At 33.7% G+C, this 18,256-nt stretch overlaps 2 protein-coding genes across 6 annotated transcripts; both read right to left on the bottom strand.

The window, feature by feature from the left end:
* Positions 1-855: 855 nt before the first annotated feature.
* Positions 856-9,215, bottom strand: LOC110107647. 4 transcript variants are annotated; one of them, XM_028695923.1, is made up of 9 exons: positions 9,055-9,171; positions 8,781-8,820; positions 8,613-8,696; positions 7,530-7,597; positions 5,814-5,886; positions 5,166-5,275; positions 4,959-5,084; positions 3,570-3,669; positions 856-1,269 (listed from the first exon to the last, which is right to left on the bottom strand). In XM_028695923.1, the coding sequence occupies exons 3-9, from the start codon at positions 8,694-8,696 to the stop codon at positions 1,093-1,095; spliced, it is 738 nt and encodes a 245-aa protein (XP_028551756.1). In that variant the 5' UTR covers positions 8,781-8,820; positions 9,055-9,171; the 3' UTR covers positions 856-1,092. The 4 variants fall into 4 exon arrangements, with proteins under 4 accessions (XP_028551756.1, XP_020693619.1, XP_020693617.1 ...); XM_020837960.2 differs by lacking the exon at positions 8,781-8,820 and having other exon boundaries at positions 4,959-5,060; positions 9,055-9,215; XM_020837958.2 differs by lacking the exon at positions 8,781-8,820 and having other exon boundaries at positions 9,055-9,215.
* Positions 9,216-11,357: 2,142 nt separating this feature from the next.
* Positions 11,358-16,669, bottom strand: LOC110107633 (glutamate-1-semialdehyde 2,1-aminomutase, chloroplastic). Of its 2 annotated transcripts, none has more exons than XM_020837932.2 (4): positions 16,390-16,669; positions 14,856-15,029; positions 13,287-14,369; positions 11,358-11,806 (listed from the first exon to the last, which is right to left on the bottom strand). In XM_020837932.2, the coding sequence occupies exons 1-3, from the start codon at positions 16,564-16,566 to the stop codon at positions 13,302-13,304; spliced, it is 1,419 nt and encodes a 472-aa protein (XP_020693591.1). In that variant the 5' UTR covers positions 16,567-16,669; the 3' UTR covers positions 11,358-11,806; positions 13,287-13,301. The 2 variants fall into 2 exon arrangements, with proteins under 2 accessions (XP_020693591.1, XP_020693590.1); XM_020837931.2 differs by having other exon boundaries at positions 13,297-14,369; positions 16,390-16,668.
* Between the last annotated feature and the right edge of the window lie 1,587 nt (positions 16,670-18,256).

The following is an 18,256-nucleotide window of genomic DNA, read 5'->3' on the forward strand; positions in this document are numbered from 1 at the left end:
CGAACCCTTAAGCTTTGCATGAGGTTATCTCTACACTGAGTCCTTTGTTATATCTCTATTATAAATCGGTAAGAGTAAAATTTTATTTAAATTTAAATAAAAAATATATCATTTCTAATAATTTTTAACCTTTTTCTATTATGCTCCCTTTATTTGTAACTTTTTTATATTAAGAGTCAAATTTTTATTTAAATTTAATACAAAATTATTTTTAATATTTTTTAACATGTTAAATAATCAAATTCTCATTTAAATTTAATAAAAAATTATTTCTACCAATTTTTTTAAATCTACCTTTTAACTTTCTTAATATAGATTAAGGTTTTATTTGAAATAATTTTCTTATTTCTTAAAATAATTTTTTTAATATAAAAATAAAAAAAAAATTTATTAGTAAAAAAGTCATCCCAAACGAACCCTTCGTTTGGGACAGCTTTCTTACTGTTTCTTAAATTAATTTTTTCATGCAAAATTTTTAATTTTTATATTAAAAAATTAGTTTAAGAAGTACTAAGAAAGCCGTCCCAACCAAAACCTAAATTTAATACATTTCTCTAAATTGGAGACTTCTATTTTAAAAGTTCAAATCATGTGACTCTCTAATCTTGTGTCTTATATGTCATTAAAGCTATTCTAATCTTTTTTCATGTATATACTCATTTGCAAGAGATAATTGCTCCAATGGTTACATTTAATAGTTTAATAAACTCTTCTAAGCTTTGAATTTGACTTTGGAAGCTCTTTTTATTAAATATTTTTTAAAAATTAATTTAGATTATAGAATTTATAATATCTAATTGAGGTCATAATTATAAAACACACAATAAATAATAAAGATTTAAATACAGTATTGCATGAGAGTTTCAACAAAATTTCATTCATAATAACTTTATATAAATTTTTAGCATCCAATATTCTCTCATAAATACAAATTACATGAAGTTGATCTAAACATTCTTATATTTGCTTTGAGATCAATGCTATACATATGAAAAAGAAAAATTTATATTGTACTAATCTTAAAGCAAATCTAATGATTTTCAAGCCACTCACCTTGATATTATATTTTTTCTTCATTAATATTTGAAAGTGTCAGGTTATACGGATGAGGAGAACTACCATGATGAACAAACTCAACATGATGAATATGATGAGCCAAGTGAAGCAACTTGTCTTGGAGCTCTCGGAGTATACCTGCACAGCACGAACATTGGCGCGGCCAGTGCTTGCCAGGCTCTGCTCAACAGCCCTCTCAGTGGAGTCCAGTATCTGCTCATACAGACAATATTCAATATCATCAGCACTGACATCAAAAGACTAAGGTGATTTGAGATAACTATGAGGTTAAGCTATTTGAATCCTTGTGGGGATACATTTGGTGATGATTTTGATTTTTTTTTTGGGGCACATATTCATAAACACCCTAAATATTTATAACTCAGCTAATGAGCTTACGAGTTGAGCTTAACGAATTTCGAGTTCAAACTCGAGCTTGTAATCAAGGTCATTTACTAAATGAGCTCGAGTTCGAGCTCAATCCGACTCGACTTGTTAGCTCGTTAAGCTACTCGATTTTAAAATATTTTTTAAAAACTTTTAATATACCATTTTCTTAAAAAAAATTTAATATAACAAAAACTCAAGCTTCATAAACGAGCCAAGTTCGAGCTTTGAGCTGAGCTTGAGTTTCATCTTTATACAACGAGTCGAGTTCGAGCTCAATATGAGCTAAATGAGCTAAACTCGACAATACCACTACTCGACTCGACTCTTACACCCCCTACATATAGCATTACTACAAAACAAACTTATGGAAGGAGAAGGCAATATCGCTAACCAAAACTTTCAGTTAATATGAACAGTAGAGCAGAGAGCATTCATATTTAGGCTTTGTTTGGGGCTTTGTTTGGGACAATTTTCTTTCTGTTTAATGAAACAGTTTCTTAACACAGTTTTTGAATTTGATTTTTTTTACTATAAAGCTGCTTTAGAAAACAGTAAGGAAGCTGTCCCAAACGAATCTTTAGTTTTTTGTTTCTAGTCTGTCATCCAATCAAATTTGCTTGCTCAAGAGCATACAATTAATGATATTGAGGATGAAGACGTCTCAATAATGCTCAATGCTGCTAAGGCTGTTTGAAGCTCACTATCAAAATAACAATCGACAGTCTTAATGAAAACCAAAAAATTATAGAAATCACTTGGAGATGAAAGTTCTGCGGCCTTCTACTAGAAATTAACCATTAAAGGATCATAAAGCCAAGGTGAATTAAACGTCATGAAAACTAGAAAAAAAAAAATCTAGATTTTAATAAATTTGACTAAAGATAATCTCGATTTTTTTAAATTTTATGTATTTACATAAAATAAAATATAAAAAAAAAAAACAAAATGCTAACAAAAAAAATAAATAAATAAAAACAGTTACAATTCAAGACACTAATAAATCCCAACAATAATTTCAACTTAAATTCAAAAGATCTTAACCCAAAGTCCCAATAGCAAGCACAAAGTTTATCAATCTAATTTAAATTCAACCAAATAATAACTACAAGTCTACAACCACAAATGTAACTTTAAATGATAAAACATCTATGACAAATACTGCATGCCCATGCATTACGTCAACTAAGAAGTACATTTATACTATTTTGATTTTATATTTCATATTTAGTTTAAATTAAACAAAATCATGAACTACAAGTAAGAGATGAAACATGCATATACATAGTATTTTTAAATATGACAATTTCAGCTAGTTATAACAACAATCTTTTAATTAATAAAATCTCCATAATTATAGCAAAAGCATAATACAAGTACTCTCTATTACATTTTAATGAGAACTTTTAATTAACTCAAACTATGTATATTTGATGCACACATTATAGCTTAGGCTTCATTTGGGACAGCTTTCTTGTTGCTTATAAAAAGCAGCTTTTTAGTTCAATAATTAAAATTTTTGTACTAGAAAACTGCTTTAAGAAGCAACAAGAAAGCCATGCTAGTTTTTCAGTATAAAAATTAAAATTTTTGCACTAGAAAGCTGCGTCAAAAAGCAGTAAGAAAGCCGTCCCAAATGAAACCTTAGTCTAAAACATAAATCAGCTTACTTGCAAATTCTGTGGATTAGATCAAATGATGCTCAATGTTAATGGCTTGATTAGTGAATGCATGAGGTATGTTCCATCAACAAGGAAAGAATATACTAAAGAGAATCATGATAAGCATTTGGTAAAGCAACGCAGAATGGTGGTAGTAGCTTTCTTTCCTTAATTTTCTGTTTATCTTTCTTTTACTGCGCTCATGCATTGTTTGATGCTTCCATACGTTTCTCTAATTATCCTCGAAGGATTAGCAGTCAGAAATATCGTATATCCAGCATCATCCAAGTAGTCAGACTACGGTTGGTTTTCAATCATTCCAGCTACTTTCTCAATCGTTTTTAGGAGCTCCAAAATTTGCATTAATAATAATAACACCGAATCCCTACTACCCCATGAACATTTTCTAAATGCATATAATAAAATAATGTATCTAGATAACAAATTTTGATATAAGGAATTTACCATTTCAGTTTCATTCAAGGATTTATTCATCATGAGACTGCTTTCCTTTAGTTGCTGTGCCAATGTAACCATTTCATCTGTTAAATCATTTTGAAGTTTTCTGCAAGAAAAAGTAAACTCATGAACAGTATACATACAATATCTATTCAACTGCTACATAATTTAGGATCCTTTCAAGATGAATGTACTCTTATTAGATTCTATATAAAAAAGAATGTTACAATATAGAGACAAAATGCATGAATAGAAAACAGCACATTTACTTGTAAGGAAATATGTAAACTTAAATGCTCAAGAAACCAGGTGCTTCAAAGAGTAAATATTCAAAGAGAAAGAACTTTGCAATGAACTCCCTTTTCCTTTAAAAAATTGAGCGTAATTTATCCATTCGGATAATATAATTGATTTTTTCCTTTAAAAAAACTCCTATTGAAAGACACTCTGTCATTATCAATAACACATCATGAGAACTGAAATTTGATAACTTAGACCATTATAGGCCCTAGATGCTGTCTATCATATGCTTAGAACTGCCATAATCCTCCATTTCTTGTAGGAGACAGCGATCCCTAAAATCCACGCTTTCACCCTGAATATTCTTAGAAAAAAATGGAGTTGGATGATATCATTTAAGTACAAGAATTAAATACCATTTAGCAGGTAAGGCGATCACACAGCTAAACATGAAACATATTTAAGTTCAAGACATGATTATTTTCCAAGCTAAGACCACAAGTTCCCATGCCATAAATGTTCCCCTATTCACCACGGTCCCACTTCATAAGTTTATGTCCTAGCAGAAAAGGAGATCTCCTCAAAGAGTTAATGTGTTCATTATACCCTTCATGACTCATTTAAGAATAACCAATTCGTGGGGGGTTGGAGTATCTCAGGAGGAACTATAACGAATCCCGGAGTTTGGAGTTATGAAGGTGTGGCAGGGGCATATATCTTGTTTACTGGCTTGTGCTTCTTGGCAACTATCTGACGTGGGTATATTGGAACCTAGAAATATTCTGTGATGAACTAACGGGAAAACCTTCTTTGGATTTGCCCAAGATCTTTGGAATTCATCTATTTCTCTCTGGAATCGCTTGCTTTGGCTTTGGTGCATTTCATGTAACAGGCTTATATGGTCCTGAAATATGGGTGTATTGATCCTTATGGACTAATTGGAAAAGTAGAATATGTAAATCCAATGTGGGGTGCAGAAGGTTTTGATCATTTTGTTCCGGGGGTGGGATAGCTTCTCATCATATTGCAGAGATCGAGGGAGAAAAAGTTGAACAAGAAATCAACAAAAGCATGCTTCTTTGCAAATGAATAAGAAAATCAAGATTATTAATTCTCAATGTTAAAACGGACCAGAAAAAAAAGGTAAGAATATACCTATGTTTCTCAATATGTGCATGTGCTTCTGCGTCCAATTTTACAGGTGCCCCGGTATCCCTCGCAGCCAACTCATGGTTTATATCAACTTTTGTTGCAGATCTATTAGTTGTAGAGCTAGTAAATCAGCTCATGCAAAAAGAAGAAAATGGACAGCATGGGCATAGAAGCTATCAATACAAAAATCATAAAAGGGACAAAGCATACTTAGTTCTCCTTCTCAATATATGAGTAGGATATACACTGCTTTCAGTATGATCTGATACAGGAACAATTTCCTCAAAAGAAGTTTCTTGAACAGCCTCCACAGATTCTGGCTAGCAAATTAATTCAAGTATTTCAATAATCTCACTTCATTGAAATTCGCAAACAAGTATATCTGAATGAACAGTAGTACTTGCAGTAATTCATAACATAATTAAACAAACAGAATTGAATAAAGACTTGATTCAGAAGAGAACCACTTTACAAGCCATCTAAAGTTCCAAATGTAAGGATTGGAACTCATTCACCTGCAAACTAAAACTTGCATAATTTTCCATCTTAGCAAGGAAGAGCTATAAATGAAGTTAAAAATACCTGTCACTCAAATGAGCGATAATCCAAAACTTGAGCTGATTAGTCATTGCTTCAATTTGGACAAATGAGATAGAAAAAAGTTTTAAAGGAGAACAAACGAACCATTTATGTTTAAATAGACAAAGTTCAGAAAATAAACAAATCGGTGCTTAGATCGACAAAATTAAAACTAGAAATTTAGCAATCTTTTATTAAAATAGCAACTTCAAATGAACCCTATTAACACTACTCAAAAGAAACCTTGAGAATAGGAATACTCCAGGGGTTAAGCCTTACTTCAGGAACAGATAATCTGGCAGCAAGGGCTTCAATCTTCTCTGAATATTCATTTAGTTTGGCCTTGGAAATGCTGAAACAGCCCAAAAAGAGAATCATTATGGGGATGAGATGTCAGTGGACTCAGGTCGATAGAACAATAATCACCAAAACTTTATACAGTGCTTTATTCCTTAACGCAGCAATAAACATAAAGGAAACTAAGCACAAGATTTGCGGTCAAAGTGCTTTTAGAGATAATATGATCATTCCTGGGTTAAAAGTAGCAACTGTGGACTCCTCAAAGCCACAATGTGTTCGGATGATGATTCTTTAGACTTATGAGGAGGGGAGATCGGATGAGCAGTCGTGTGCGTATGGGAGAGCCGAGAGCGAGTGAGTGCGAATGGAAGTAGTCCCGATAGCTTGCCTTCGGTTGGCTTTTAAAGGCGTTGGAGAGCATCGATCGAGGCGAGAAACAAGGTCGTCGTCGTAGGATTCACGCAGGGATCGCGGAGGAATGACTGGAGCGGCGCCGAACAGGTACGTTTCCAGGATTTCTTGCGGGATTTTGGGAGGATTTACGGGATTCAGGCATGTAAGTGGGATCTCTATTTTTTCTTTCTCTTTTGGTCTTTACATGGAGGTCAACATTAAACATGACGCTCCAATGTTCCATGAGCTTTGGAGTGAAAACAACCGAACAGTTCATTGACACCATCTGCCTTGGAGACAAAAACACAATTTATTAAATAATTAATTTGTGCCCTGATAAAAAAATTAAAGCTATTTTTTTAATTAATTTGTGCCCCAGTAAAAAATAAATTCTAGTTCAATCCCTACTCACAATTCATTGCATTTATCTATGCAATCCACAAACAACAAAAATTCCTGTCTTTTCCTGCTCATATCTTGATGAGATAAAGCAAAAGCTCTCATTCGTTGTTTAGAAGTAATTTGAGTAAATCCTGAAAGAGCCCCAATAAACTTTGAAACAAACAGAGAGATTTGTTTTTACTTATTCTATATGTATAACCTCATTTAGCTCTAATCACTAATCAAATGAAATTATCTTGAATATCTAATTGATTTCCCTCATTTCTACCATCCTTTCATCAGGTCAATTATCATCAATAAAATAGACACTTCATTTATTTGGTACCTCAAGGCTAGAAATTTCCATTCTAAACCTTCTTGGATGAACGTTAAAATTATAATTTTGAAAGGGAAAATTATAGTTGAAGCCATTAGAAGAGTCATGTGCTAGTAAGGTAAGAGTAATATCCGAGTCTACTAGCATTCAAAGTTTTGAATTGGGACACTTCTCTTGCGATTATGCATCTTGTCCAAAGCAATTCTGAGAATGACATAATAATGGCAGTTAGGAAGACAATTTTCAAGCAACAAATAAGAACTCCAAAGTCTACTAGGAGACTTGTATGAGCTGCTCAATGGATTCTTTATGATTTGATTGTCTGTAATTGGACATAAGGAGCCTTTGGATTTTTTTTTTTCTCATAATGGCCATAACTATTTTGGGACCTTTTCCTCCAAAATATCAAGAAGAAATCACCACCATCATTATAGTGAAAAAACTGCCAATTATTTCCCAAATATAATGCTATAATCACTTTGTAAGAAACATTAGGGCCTATTGATTGTTAAAATCCTATAATAATGATAAGCAAGATATGCAATTAAAAGTAATACTCAATTTATAAGAATATTACACCTTACCTAGATATTCCACCCGCTGCAGCCTCTGCTCCTATTTGCTCCAATAGCTCACGTGATGTGGTAACATACTGCAACGTTGAACAAACAATTTATTACAAACCTTTTAAAATATCAAATTTTACAAAGGAAGGGATTCACAGAATTCTGCTTCATCAAATGGTAAACTATGGTTTCATTTGGGACGGCTTTCTTTCTACTTCTTAAAGCAGCTTTTTAATATAAAAATTAAAATTTTGTACTTAAAAGCTGCTTTAAAAAGCAGAAAGAAAGCCGTCCCAAACGAAGACTAAATTATTCAATCTATTGTTTTACACTATTACCTATCATATAATATAGCTAATTAGCTATTCAAGAAAACGAAATCAATTTGCATCATAATGTCTAACTTCGGGGTTGTTTGGAAGCAAAACTTAGCTAGAGTTTAGGATAAATCTTGTTGAATAATTTTTTGAGCCACATAGATCTTAAAACCTTCTTAAAACTCATTTTTCTCCCATTTTATGCTAAATTTTACATTTAGAAAATCCTTGGGTAGGCAATATTTAAGAGACTTGCGCAACCCGCAACCTCTCGTCACTATCTCAATTATTCTCATTCATTCAAATATTAATATTAATAATATATGTCAAACATTATACAAGAATTTAATCAAATTTAACATTTATCATGTCAAACAATTTTCAAAATTTAATGCCAACTAGATTTACTAAATATGAATATACAAGAGTTACTAAATCATACTTGAATTACATCTTAATTGTAGACAAACAGCCCATAAAATCACTCATAAACACTTCCTTCAGCATCCACATAACCAATTCACTATTGAATTCTCATTCTCGAAAGAGAACATAACATTCCTGTGGGAAGAACCCACAACATTCAAGATATACAACAGAGAATAGAAAATACATTTTTTTTCACCATAACAAACAAAGAAATTAAAAAAAAAAAAACTCAAGGAGGATTTCAAACCATCAAGCATTCCAAGACCATTTCATTCATAAATAAAACATGCCGCGGCAAATCAACATCTGAAAACCATTATATAGTACCATAAAAACCGCAAAAAATTTCACTCACATGGACAAGCTTCGCTTGATTCTGCTGATGGGGAGCAGCTGCAAGCAGCCTCCTCAGATTCACTTCCTTCTTGCTCAGTCCCATCTAGAAACCAGACAACAATGGATCAAAGAATTCACAATAAAAAGCTATTCCTAAATAATTTCTTGCGCGCCTTCTGTTTCTCACCCTCGCACGTTGGTCTTCTCTCTCGCTTCCGCCCGCTACTCTGCCCCAGTCCCAAAATCATGATTAAAATTTGTTTTCGTCCCCAAATGCAAAATTATCATTTTGGAAGCACTTAGGGCTATTTTGTAGCAGCATTGAAGGCAAGATTTAAGGGGTATTTAACTTACACCTTGCCAAACAGTAAAAATGACAAATTTATATCCCCCGGAAACTAAAATTCCGATACACTCCCGTTCTACAGTAAATCCAGGACAAAGAGCGGAGAAAGACGTACCTGCGGCGTTCCCCTTCCCTCAAGAAGGAGAAGCTGCTCCGCACCGACAGTCGCCCCTCCGGTGCCTTCCCCGCCGACCTCCCGTCGCTACTCCCTCACCTCTCCCTCGCCGTCAAGGGTTTCGAGAATTTATTAAAATTTTAATAATTTTTTTTAATTCGCGTTATCTATTCAAATAATAAAAATTGTTGTTAATGTCTTGAAATTATGAAATTAAGCTATGTATATAAAATATATAATATTTAAAAATAAATTAAAATTGATAAATAATTAATTAAAATTTTAGATACTTTAATTAATAAATATAGTTATAATATTTGTATAATTAAAATATGATAAATAAATAAATATTTGGTTGATGAACCTGTGACGATCAAACCGCTCAATCAATAAAATCAGGAGCATTTTAATCGGCTCGACTAAAAATTGTGATAGAGATATCATGTTAGAATATACTATTTTTCATATTTATTTCATGTAATGTCCTATTATAAATAAAAACATTATATCATTTAAATAATTTAATTGATTTTAATAATATTTATATTATATCAATTGAATTCTATTTGAATCCCAATTGAACATTCAAATCTTGAATATTTCATAATATTGTTACTCATATTTTTGAGTAGCATTTATAGGCTTAATTTGAGAAAAAAATTTATTATTTTTTAAAGCAATTTTCCAGTAAATTTTTTTTTAGTTCAAGACATTTTTTAACTAAAAAACTGCTTTAAAAATAATAAAAAACCCTCCCAAACAAAATCATAATCTTGAACGACCGTAGATTTTATGATTTTATGAAAAAGTTCTGGATTTTGATATTGTAATCAAATTTTGAATACAAAGTATCTCAAGATTATTAAATTTATTTTAAGATGTATTAACTTCAAAATCCTTACTAATAAAAAACTTCATGAGAATATCATGAGATATATTGCCACTCAGGATAATGATCTGGACAAGGAAATAACTCCATTACATTTTTCCTTGCAAAGAACTGCTTCATTTTTGTATTTTCATGAGGGTGAAACATGCAATGCTTTATGGCGCAGAATGTTGGTCATTAAAAGATAAGTATAAAAGTAAGTTAAGTGTTGCAAATATGAGTATGCTCAGGTTGAAGAGTGGTTTTACAATTAGAGATAGAATGCGAAAAAAGTATATACATGAAAAGCTTGAAGTAGCTCCAATGGCAAATAAGATTACAGAGAGTCTACTTAGATGGTTTGGTCACATAAAATGTCAACCTTTCGATGACTTTGTTAGAAAAATAGATGTATATAATAAGCAGGGTAGAGATAGACTTAAAAAGACTTAGTTAAAAAGTTACTAAAATAACACTTTTTATTAGATTTAAATAACAATTTGATTCTTAATAGGACAAAATTCATACAAATAACTCCACATAATGTATAACACCAAAGGAACTCTTGCTACGCACCTCTTCTTTCTTTTAGAGTTAGAGGAAGACAAGTGAAACTTATGGCTAGAACTAGATTCCTTATACTTGACCATTACCATAGGAGTTTTTGAGATTGGTGCGCTTTCCCATTCGATTAGAATAGGTAGGGATGAAAAGAAAGAGGATCAAAGATTTCATTGAATTTAGTGAAGTCCTAGGGGTTCTGCTGGAAAAGTCAGACTGAAAACTATCAGATTACGAAAATCTTCTCTCAGACATTCTTTTAGACCTAAAGGCTTGTTGTCGTTATTCTGTATTTTCATAAGTTTTACCTACTTCCCAACTTCATTTATATATTTTTTAATTTCAATGCTCTCTTGAATCTTATTGCCTTGTAGCACTAGCTGCGTCTGCTTGTTCTTAGTTTGAATTTAGTCCAACGGTCCATAATTTTGAACTGTTCTATGTTCTTAGTTCTCTTGAATCTTATTGCCTTGTAGCGCAGTAAAATTCTATTGTATTATTAACTGCATTACATTAAATGCTACTGCTATATATATATATATTATATATTCAGAAATACTGAATACTTCGTTATACATGAAAGGTTGAGATTGTAAAGGATAAGTACATGAACAGTGATGTTGGAAGAATCCGAAAAGTGTGACCTGCAGTATGGATATGGAGCTGAGCACTTAACATAGCAACTTTTTTGAAAGGTTATCAACTTACACTTATCATTTATCACCGCACCTCAAGTTAACAATGGATTCTTGAACTATTAACTTGTTCCTAAGCTGAGTCGACTGAGTGGAGTGGTTTGGTGAAAATATCTACAATTTTCTTTGGGAGGCTATATGATGCAATCTTGAATGAAATAAAAATCAATCTCAAGATGTTTTGCGTGAGCATGAAAGATCGGGTTATTAGCTAAGGCAACAGCTGAGATGTTGCTATAAAATAGTGTAGGTTGTGTTACAGAAATTTTAGAAACAGCGAGCAAACATCTTAACTACATAATATCACTTGCAGCTGCAGCTAAGGCTCTATATTCAACATTAGTAGAAGATCGAGCAACAATAATTTACTTCACATGCGAGGACACCAATTTCTGACCAAGATAAACACAAAAACCTGATAGAGCGACGATCTGTTTTATCAGCAGCCCAATTGAAATCTGAATAAGCTTTCAATTCGAGTGTGGCACTGATGATGGGATGTTCGTAGGATATTGTACCACGCAAATAACGAAAAACACATTTCAGCTGCCAGAAATGAATAGGAAATGTAGATTTTGTAGAAGTTGTTCGATGGCTGCGGAGTCATTGCCAGTAAGCAAGATGTCGTCTTCATAAACCAAAATGTATTCAAAAATACTGATAGTTAGTCATACATCAAATGCTGAGATTGCAAATGTTAGGAAAACATGAACGAACGGTAATACTGGAAGAATCTAAAAAGTATGACCTGCAGTATGGGTATGGAGCTGAGTACTTTATGTAAAAACCTATTTGAAAGGTTATCAACTTGCGCTTATCACTTATCAGGGATTACATTTACACATCAACCATAAGAACAGATACTTCCTAGAAGGTAAACCTAAGCCACAAAATATCAGTCTAAATGGCAATAACATGGAAGCGACTAAATGCGTCAGATCTCTAGCAGGTGTTTATCACAGACAAAAAAAAGATAGTTTGTGGCAATTTTTTATTTTTGGGACTGTTTGGGTTTTACTTGGAATTCCTCCAGGTGAAGTCCTGACCAACTAGAAGACTAGTATTTTACTGTTGTTTAACTTACTAATTGCTTAAGAGTTGTACGAAAAATATCACACTTTATTCTAGAAATCCAAGCATTATTTATTATTTAGGCTTCATTTAGGATGACTTTCTTGTTGCTTCTTAAAGTAGTTTTCTAGTATAAGAATTTTAATTTGGGAATTTTACATACATACCACTTTATTTTATGATATTTACATATCTAACACCCAAAATATTAATATTACATGCTTATCACCCATAAACAATTTTAATATCAAATATGCCACTCCTATAATTCATTTATATCATTCATACAATCCTATAAACTTTAATATTTCATTCCATGCACCCAAATTTGTTCTATGGGTGGTAATCATATAATATTAATGTTTTGGGTGTTAGATGTGTAAATAGCATAAAATAAAGTGGTATGTATGTAAAACCCCCTTTTAATTTTTGTGCTAAAAAGCTATTTTAAGAAGCAAGCAAAAAATCATCCCAAACGAAGCCTTAGGTTTCGTTTGGGACAGCTGACTTCTTGCTTCTTAAAGCAGTTTTTTAGTACAAAAATTTTAAATTTTGTACTTGAAAGCTGCTTTAAGAAGCAAGAAAAAAGCCGTCCCAAACGAAGCCTTAGTCTATAGAAAGTTGTTTTTCTTGTTGTGGATAGATCCATAACTTTTTAATTAGCTTAATCATTCGTAATAACTTTCTTTGAAGTGTTGTATATTACAAACGTGTGGTTAACAAAAAGAAATTAAGAGTAGTTCAGACCGTATTGTATCCATCAAAGAGCAAATTCCATGATTTGAGAAAACAGTAGCTAATCTTAGAGCAATAAACATTTTTGAATAAATGAGCATGCCAAACTAGAAACAGCTACATTATTTCAATCGAAAATGAAAAAGTACAAGGCAATCATTAAAGCAGACAATGAGTTGCCTAAATGTGCAAAATTTCCAGCAATTAAAACCTCACGTTCTCAGAAAAATGGGCCAATAGCTTAACTAATTTTACTGAAACAATAAAAGATAGAATGGACATAAGGATTAAAAAAGTCTTACAGCTACTAACCCAAACTATATGCTCTGGAAAACTTTCTTGGCAGCCTCAATTGTTTGTTCAATATCAAGAGAAGTATGTGCGATGCTTGTGAATCCTGCTTCAAACTGGGAAGGTGCAAGATACACACCTTCTTCTAGCATTCCCCTGTGAAATCTTGCAAATTTTGCAGTGTCACTTTTCTTTGCATCCTCATAGCTATTTACAGGTCCTTCTGTGAAGAAGAACCCAAACATTCCTCGTATGTAGCCGCCAAAGAGTTCATGTCCTGCCTGCTTTCCAGCTTCTAGAATTCCGGAAACTAGTTTTCCAGTGATCTTATCCAAGTACTCATAACACTCAGATTCTTGCAACCTTTTAAGAGTGTGAATTCCAGCAGTCATTGCTAAAGGATTCCCGCTTAATGTTCCAGCCTGATACATAGGACCTGAAGGAGCCACCATCTCCATAATTTCTCTCTTCCCTCCATAAGCACCGACAGGTAGGCCGCCACCGATGATCTTCCCAAGAGTAGTTAAATCAGGGGTTATGTCAAAGTACTCCTGAGCTCCACCATACGAAAGTCGGAACCCAGTCATAACTTCATCAAAGATAAGGAGAGAACTTTCTTCCTTGGTAATATGGCGCAGGGCATTCAGGAAATCAGGCTTTGGTACAATGAATCCAGCATTTCCAACAACCGGTTCAATTATCACAGCAGCAATCTCACCTTTATGGTTCTCAAAAAGAGTCTTCACAGTTTCTATGTCATTGTATGGCGCTGTAAGAGTATCTGCAGTAGCTGCCTTGGGGACGCCAGGGGAATCAGGGAGGCCAAGAGTGGCAACTCCGCTGCCTGCTTTAACAAGGAAAGAGTCGGCATGGCCGTGATAGCAGCCCTCAAATTTTATGATTTTTGAACGTCCAGTAAAAGCACGGGCAAGGCGTAGAGCACCCATGCATGCTTCTGTGCCTGAGTTGACAAACCGAACCATCTCGACGCTGGGAACAGCTGAGATGACCATCTCAGCCAACGTATTCTCTAAGACACATGGAGCACCAAAACTAGTGCCTTTTCTAACAGCTTCAATTAAAGCAGCATTAACCTGTATCAAGGATATTAAAGAAAACCATTCTAGTTATTGTAGTGTGATTATGACAATTGTATACTTCTTTACCGTTGGAGAGCATCAAATCTGGTTTGTAACAACAGCTATTGGAAGTTAAAGGACTTGGATAAATTTTTGGTGAAAGATAAAACATAATGACCAAAATTTTTGGTGAAAGATAAAACATAATGACCAAATTGTATAGTTATTAGTACATCAGCAAGTGAAAGGAAAAATAATCTTTGATGACAACTTGAATGTTAAGAAGTTTAAGAACCTAGAATCATGTAAATCTTATGGATATTCATAGAAATTCTATGTCAATAACAGTATAAAATATAAAAATAAGCAAATCAAACATCGAACCAATCTTTGTAAGCAAGGAATATTTTTTTCAAAATTGCAACTTGGTAATCAACATCTGGCATTGAATCTCTTGCAAAAGTAAAAAAGTATAGAATAGGAAAATGTGACGTGAGTCACCTTGTCATCTGCATGGCCAATGATAGCTGGCCCCCATGACAGTACATAATCAATATACTCATTGCCATCAACATCCCAGACTCGAGAGCCCTTAGCAGAATCAAAAACAATGGGCTGCCCACCAACAGATTTAAAAGCACGTACAGGTGAATTCACGCCTCCAGGAATCAAGTCCTATAACCATATTGTCATCAGTAATCCATAATTAATCCATAAAGCATAAGCCATTTAGTTACATTTTCACAAAAAGACTACAAGGAGCTTACGGTAAGGCGTACATACAAAGATAAATGTCTGTTGTGCCTAAAGTTGGATGTCGAAAAGCAAGCCAAATCCACATGGCTGATCACAAAAAAGATTTGCCTTCCTTTTTGCTGTTTTTTTTTATTTCCTTTTTTATTTTATTTTATTGATCCAGCTTGCTTCTCAGCTTCCAAATTTCGGCAAAGTATAGCATGCCTTATACACCTAAAACAACTTAGAAGGAAACCTCATACGAGACAGAAGGTATAAGTAGGAAGGTTCTTGCAACCTTTAAGAATAAAGGAAACTTCCAAAAGGAACTATTCATCAACTGATATAACCTTCAGTTGTAAGGATAAGCAAGTTAACCATTACATAGAACAAACAGGTATCAGCGCTTGAAGTGCATAGATTCTCCTTAGGGAGCCAAACAGCTTGGTGTTAAACCACATGAGCCTGATAAGCTTGCAAAGGAATAGCAATACATAGCAGCAAACGGCCACAAACATGAAACCTGGCTCCTATACATGCAGGTTTCTCCAAAGGTTTTGCTTCACCCTTCAAAGATAAGTGCAAATGAATACAAAAAATCTATTAAAGTGCTAATGAGGGAAAAAGTGCTTTCCACCGGTAAGGCAATATCTATAAAGGTATATTTGCTTTGCAGGAATTGGAGGGAGTGAAAATGTATTTTACTTCATGATCTTATACTGTAATTCTGTTCCAATGAAATCAATAGGTAATCAGAATATACTAGAGAAATTTGAACAAATATATTTTTTATTGACAATTCCCTGCCCATACTAAGTAAAAAATGGGGAAAATTTTAATCCAATCATCATTGCGGTTAACAGATCCTCTTTGCATGAGAAACAAAAACTCAATTTCTTATCAACCAATATGAAAGAGAATAAATTTTTTCACTTAATTTCTTGTAAACCAAATAATCGGTGAAAATTAATTTCAACTCAATGCCTTTACCATTTCCATCTCCATTTTCAATTCCTTCAAAACTCACATAGAAAAATACAACACAGCCGTACTAAATAAAAATCTATCCTAATTTCAACAAATATTCCATCTCCGAACCTCAAAAGAAAAAGTATAACGCACATAAATAAACCCTAAAACTATTCTGAATCAGTATTTCAAGTCTCAATCCGACGACCATACTTAAGCAATTCGACGAAAGGCAGTAACTTTCAAGCAATTAAGACCGAACAGAAAACAAGAGCTAATCCTAATTCGAATAACTACTCGTTTACTTGCATAGCATTGGATGCATTAATACCTTGGCAGCGACAAATATCTCTTCGGACTTCTGTAGATTCAATCTCTTCCTCTCAACAGAGACGGCGCTTTTAACCACGGTGGAGAAGCGGCGAGGCAGCGGAGCAGAGGGCTTCGAGGATGGAGGTATAGAGACACTCGAACTCCAGCAGAGAGCAGCAGCCGAGACGCTCGCCATTTCTCTCTCTAGCTCGCACGCTCGCTAGTCGCTACCGTCAAAGGATAGAAGAAGCTTGTTTGAAGATAATAGATACATTGAAGATGGGAAATATTTGTGTTGCTTGAATACCTTAGTGGAAGGGGATTTACTATTAAAATTTATATATTTAATAATTAAATTTAACTATTGATACATCAAAAAAATAATCTTGATTGTGCACAAATCTTGAGGCATATTTTGTCAACTGTCAAAATTAAATTTGGGATGGTCCCAAATTTCAACAAACTTAATAGTCAAATTGAACATTTCAAAGAGACGAGTCCAACGAAATTAAAATTGGTCCATGCTGAGCCCAAATGGGTCTAAATTGGGAGACTGAAACACATTTGAAAGGTTCGACGCATTAGTTGGATGTGCAATGAACTCAAAATATGGCATGTTTATAGTTGAATCGAGCGACTCAACGAGCGGCTTGATGAGACAAATCCAACTATTCCAAGATCACTTGATTCCGACATTATTAATGCACTTAAATGTTTGAAAAATACTACATGATCGAGGGAATCAATATAGGTTGTCCAATGAGCAATTCGATCTTGCCATAGATCTTCCCCATATTTATAGGGTTTGTCATTCACAAAGATCTATAAATAGGCCTCTACTCCCTTCACGAGAGGGACTTTTGATTGGAGATGAGAGAGAGCTTTGAGGCTTTAATGATCTAGAGTTCCACCCAAACTCCACCGCAGATGAACTTTTATCAGGCGACCGGACCACTGCCCAGGCTCTTGACCACAGTTGGACCTTAGCCTAGCCACCGACTGCCGCCAAACTACCTCCAGACAACCAACTAACGTTGGACCTCCTTCTGACCACCAACAGTTGCCGGACTTTCGCCCGGCCATCGTTGATCCATCTCCCGGCAGCCAACCGTCATTGAACTTCCACTCAGCCGTCAAACTTCCACCTGGACGTCAATCAGCGTTGGACCACCGCCTAGATGCCAACCGTCGATCACAGCTAGACTTCCTCCCAATCGTTGTTAGACTTTCGCCCGATTTCTATTATTATAAATTCCTTAGTATCTTTACACAGTTTGATCGATTCTCTAAACTATTATAATTACTCTGCCTCTAAGTTAATGGGGTGGTCAACCTTTGTAATTCACTCAAATTTAGTAGAATCTTCTCATCTAAACTACGCCCCGTAATTTTTCCCTTATTTGGGTTTTCATGTAAAAAAATTTCTTATATTCTTTTGCTCTCTCCAACTATCTGTTTATGTGCTAATATTCATGCATTACTGGAACGATAAATTCTCTCACTCTACAATCGTAAATATATTAGCCCGCAACAACTATATACATGACATTTAAAATATTAAAATAAAAAAATAACACCTCTTATTAGTATCCCTTCGCTGGTCACCAAATAACTGATTTGTCATTGGTCACTAGCAGTTGCCCTCACTCTCCCTCGCTCGTATTAAACTCTCTTTATTTAATTTAAATGTTAAATATATATATAACCTAATATTTTAATATTATTTTAAAGTATATAATAGTTTTAACCTATTTAAATATCTTATATTTTTAATTAATTTTTTCTATTTTAATTATTTGCCTTAACATTATTGGTGCAAAAATAAATCAGAAGCACTTGAAGTAATTTTCTTTTTTTTTTTTTGTCTGAAAAGGCAGCCTATTATA

Source organism: Dendrobium catenatum, unplaced genomic scaffold, assembly GCF_001605985.2.
Source record: "Dendrobium catenatum unplaced genomic scaffold, ASM160598v2 fragScaff_scaffold_706, whole genome shotgun sequence".
Classification (NCBI taxonomy): domain Eukaryota; kingdom Viridiplantae; phylum Streptophyta; class Magnoliopsida; order Asparagales; family Orchidaceae; genus Dendrobium; species Dendrobium catenatum.

What these genes read in the sequence shown, in the direction of transcription:
- LOC110107633 (XM_020837932.2), bottom strand. Translation starts at nt 16,566, where the DNA reads ATGGCGAGCGTCTCGGCTGCTGCTCTCTGCTGGAGTTCGAGTGTCTCT. An exon ending in AGATATTTGTCGCTGCCAAG is followed by an intron (nt 15,030 to 16,389) that starts GTATTAATGCAT and finishes ATATGGTTATAG; the next exon opens with GACTTGATTCCTGGAGGCGT. An exon ending in TTGGCCATGCAGATGACAAG is followed by an intron (nt 14,370 to 14,855) that starts GTGACTCACGTC and finishes TCCTTGATACAG; the next exon opens with GTTAATGCTGCTTTAATTGA.
- LOC110107647 (XM_020837958.2), bottom strand. Translation starts at nt 8,696, where the DNA reads ATGGGACTGAGCAAGAAGGAAGTGAATCTGAGGAGGCTGCTTGCAGCT. An exon ending in ATCAAGCGAAGCTTGTCCAT is followed by an intron (nt 7,598 to 8,612) that starts GTGAGTGAAATT and finishes TCAACGTTGCAG; the next exon opens with TATGTTACCACATCACGTGA. An exon ending in GCAGCGGGTGGAATATCTAG is followed by an intron (nt 5,887 to 7,529) that starts GTAAGGTGTAAT and finishes GGGCTGTTTCAG; the next exon opens with CATTTCCAAGGCCAAACTAA.